Source organism: Zingiber officinale, chromosome 5B, assembly GCF_018446385.1.
Source record: "Zingiber officinale cultivar Zhangliang chromosome 5B, Zo_v1.1, whole genome shotgun sequence".
In the NCBI taxonomy this organism is placed as follows: domain Eukaryota; kingdom Viridiplantae; phylum Streptophyta; class Magnoliopsida; order Zingiberales; family Zingiberaceae; genus Zingiber; species Zingiber officinale.
In genome coordinates this window covers 132,158,353-132,160,759 of record NC_055995.1, presented here as the reverse complement: position 1 = coordinate 132,160,759, position 2,407 = coordinate 132,158,353, and the positions used below count along the sequence as shown (strand labels likewise).

Sequence of the window (2,407 nt, the reverse complement as noted above, 5' to 3'; positions counted from 1 at the left end):
CCTGTGTGGCTTGGAGTCGTCGCCAGGTCACTAGAAGTTGCCCTCCTCCACTCTTTCTCGATCCCATATCTGGTAACCTCGATTCCTCATCTCCTTCTTCTGATTTGATCCCTCCTTGTCGATCCTCGCGTGGCCAGGACTAATCGGAGCTCCTTGCTCACTAATTTTGCTGCTCGCGGTAGGATTCGGCGCTGCCTCCAGGTGTGTTATCAACTAATCGGTCGACATGGTGAGGGGGAAGATGCAGATGAGGAGGATAGAGAACCTGGCCAGCCGGCAGGTGACCTTTTCCAAGCACCGGAGAGGCCTTCTGAAGAAGGCCTTTGAGCTCTCCGTGCTCTGCGATGCCGAGCACCAAATGTCAAGTATTCCCCAAGTACTCCTTATGGTTATCGATTTGTGAACTGGGTAACAAATGTCAAGTATTTTTGTCTTTCATCCGAAATGAAAGTAACAGTGCTTCCATACTTGACCAATTTGAGCTTGATCAGGAGTTAAATGCATATTTTGCATTTTTGTTCGAACTTATTGCTGAGAGGGGACCTTCTGTGGGTTTGAATGTTAACCTTAGCTGATATGATCTGTTTCATGGCCATCTCTTCATTGCCGACTCTGGAAGACTTGGCATTTTGTAAGTAGAAAATGATCTTCCAATTTCTAAGCAAAGTTATGGATTTCTTATTGTTTGAAATTCTATGATCTTCTACAGTGCTCACTCTATTTTCATGCTCCTTTTGTCAGAGTGACAAGTGTTTTCAAGGAATAGTAGCAAACATAGAACGTGTCTTAGTGTTTATGATGCCTATGCAAATTTAAGTAGAAAAAAAAATTGAACAATTAAACTAAAATGATTTATCTCTTGGTAAATGATCACAGGCTACTGAAGTCTTTCCTCATCTTCGACAATTTTATCTTCTTGATCTCTTGATTGCAAGTATTAATTGATTGATGCATGCAATGTGTTTGATGAATTTCCTCAAACACTACCCAGACTTGATTTTATCATTTTTGTTTGCATGATTCTCTTGAGTGGTAAATGCTAGTTACTGTCACTTGTGGTATCAATTCTAGTTTGCCCCTAACACAATTTCATATGCCAATAGTAATTTTTGTGGTATAGAGGCCTATCCATTTACTGTCGAAAAGATCAGTAAATTGAGAGAGGAAGTGGAGAATGCTAAGAAGGATCAAACTCTTTGAACTATCTTAGTTTCATCTTCCCGTGACTACTTGATCACAAATGATAGATCTAAGGTGATTCAAATGTACCAGTAGTTGTTTGAGATGTTTAAAGTTTCTGTTAACTGATACACTAAATGCCTCAACATATACTAAATGCTTAATCACTTGTGTCTATAATTATTGTGCATTAGTTAATTTTTTTTACTGATATATGCTGATTTTGATACAGATTTCTGTTTCAAATCTCGAAGGAAAAATAGTGGCTTTGTACATCTCATGCAATAGGGATTGTTGCATTGAGTTCTCTCCAATACTCACACAAATCTATAAGAAGCTCAAGGAAATTGGAGAGAGCTTTGAGGTTGTGCTAGTGTCCTTGGAAGACGACGAATCCTATTACGATGAAGCCATAGAAAACATGCCCTGGCTTGCATTTCCTTTCAATGACAAAAGCTACGATAAGCTTTTTTGCTATTTTGGTCTCTAGGAATATAAATGCTCTACTGTCATCTTGATTGGATCGGATGGGAAAACTATGAATGTAGATTTAATGAACTTATTAAAGAGTATGAATTTGAGCATGGGAAGCATTCACGTTTTCTCAGGAGAAGTTGTATGAGTTGTCAGAAAAAGTAAAGGCCAGACTTGAGTCACAGACACTCGAGTCACTTCTTGTTTCGGATGATCTAGATTATGTTATTGGAAAAAATGGATTGAAGGTATTCAATTTTTTGCTTAACATTTAAACAGCTTCCGCAACTTCCATATTTTTTGTTGGAGTACATTTTTCCTTATATTTAATTAATTAGATAGTTGAAATTGGAAGGGTTTAAAGAAAGCTTATTGGTGTGTTATGGAAGAGTCTTGACAAAATGAAATTTCTTAAGTTAATGGGATATTTTACCAGCTCACTGTTGACTCAGTTAGTACCCTCAGTAACACCATGTCAACCTCATGCCAAAGAATTTTGTCCATGGTTCCAATTCCATGTAGAAAATTAAATCATGGGGCATCTCAAAAGGGAATGTGAAGACTATTATAGCTAAGCAAATCATAAGAGAAGTGTCACGCCCCAGAGGAGTCCCTGTCCGAAGAAATTTCAACAGTATCTCCCCTGTACGGGTGACAATCTGAAGCATTACTACATACAAAATATACCTCAGCCACACTCGGCTGAAATATATATGCAAAATAGAAATAACATAACCACGCAATTAATATATCC

General features: G+C 38.1%; 1 protein-coding gene across 1 annotated transcript; it reads left to right on the top strand.

The window, feature by feature from the left end:
• The first annotated feature begins 226 nt into the window (after positions 1–226).
• LOC121987060 (probable nucleoredoxin 1) lies at positions 227–1,669 on the top strand. The gene is made up of 2 exons (XM_042540966.1): positions 227–376; positions 1,412–1,669. The coding sequence occupies exons 1-2, from the start codon at positions 227–229 to the stop codon at positions 1,667–1,669; spliced, it is 408 nt and encodes a 135-aa protein (XP_042396900.1).
• Positions 1,670–2,407: the final 738 nt, after the last annotated feature.

What these genes read in the sequence shown, in the direction of transcription:
- LOC121987060 (XM_042540966.1), top strand. Translation starts at nt 227, where the DNA reads ATGGTGAGGGGGAAGATGCAGATGAGGAGGATAGAGAACCTGGCCAGC. An exon ending in AAATGTCAAGTATTCCCCAA is followed by an intron (nt 377 to 1,411) that starts GTACTCCTTATG and finishes ATTTTGATACAG; the next exon opens with ATTTCTGTTTCAAATCTCGA.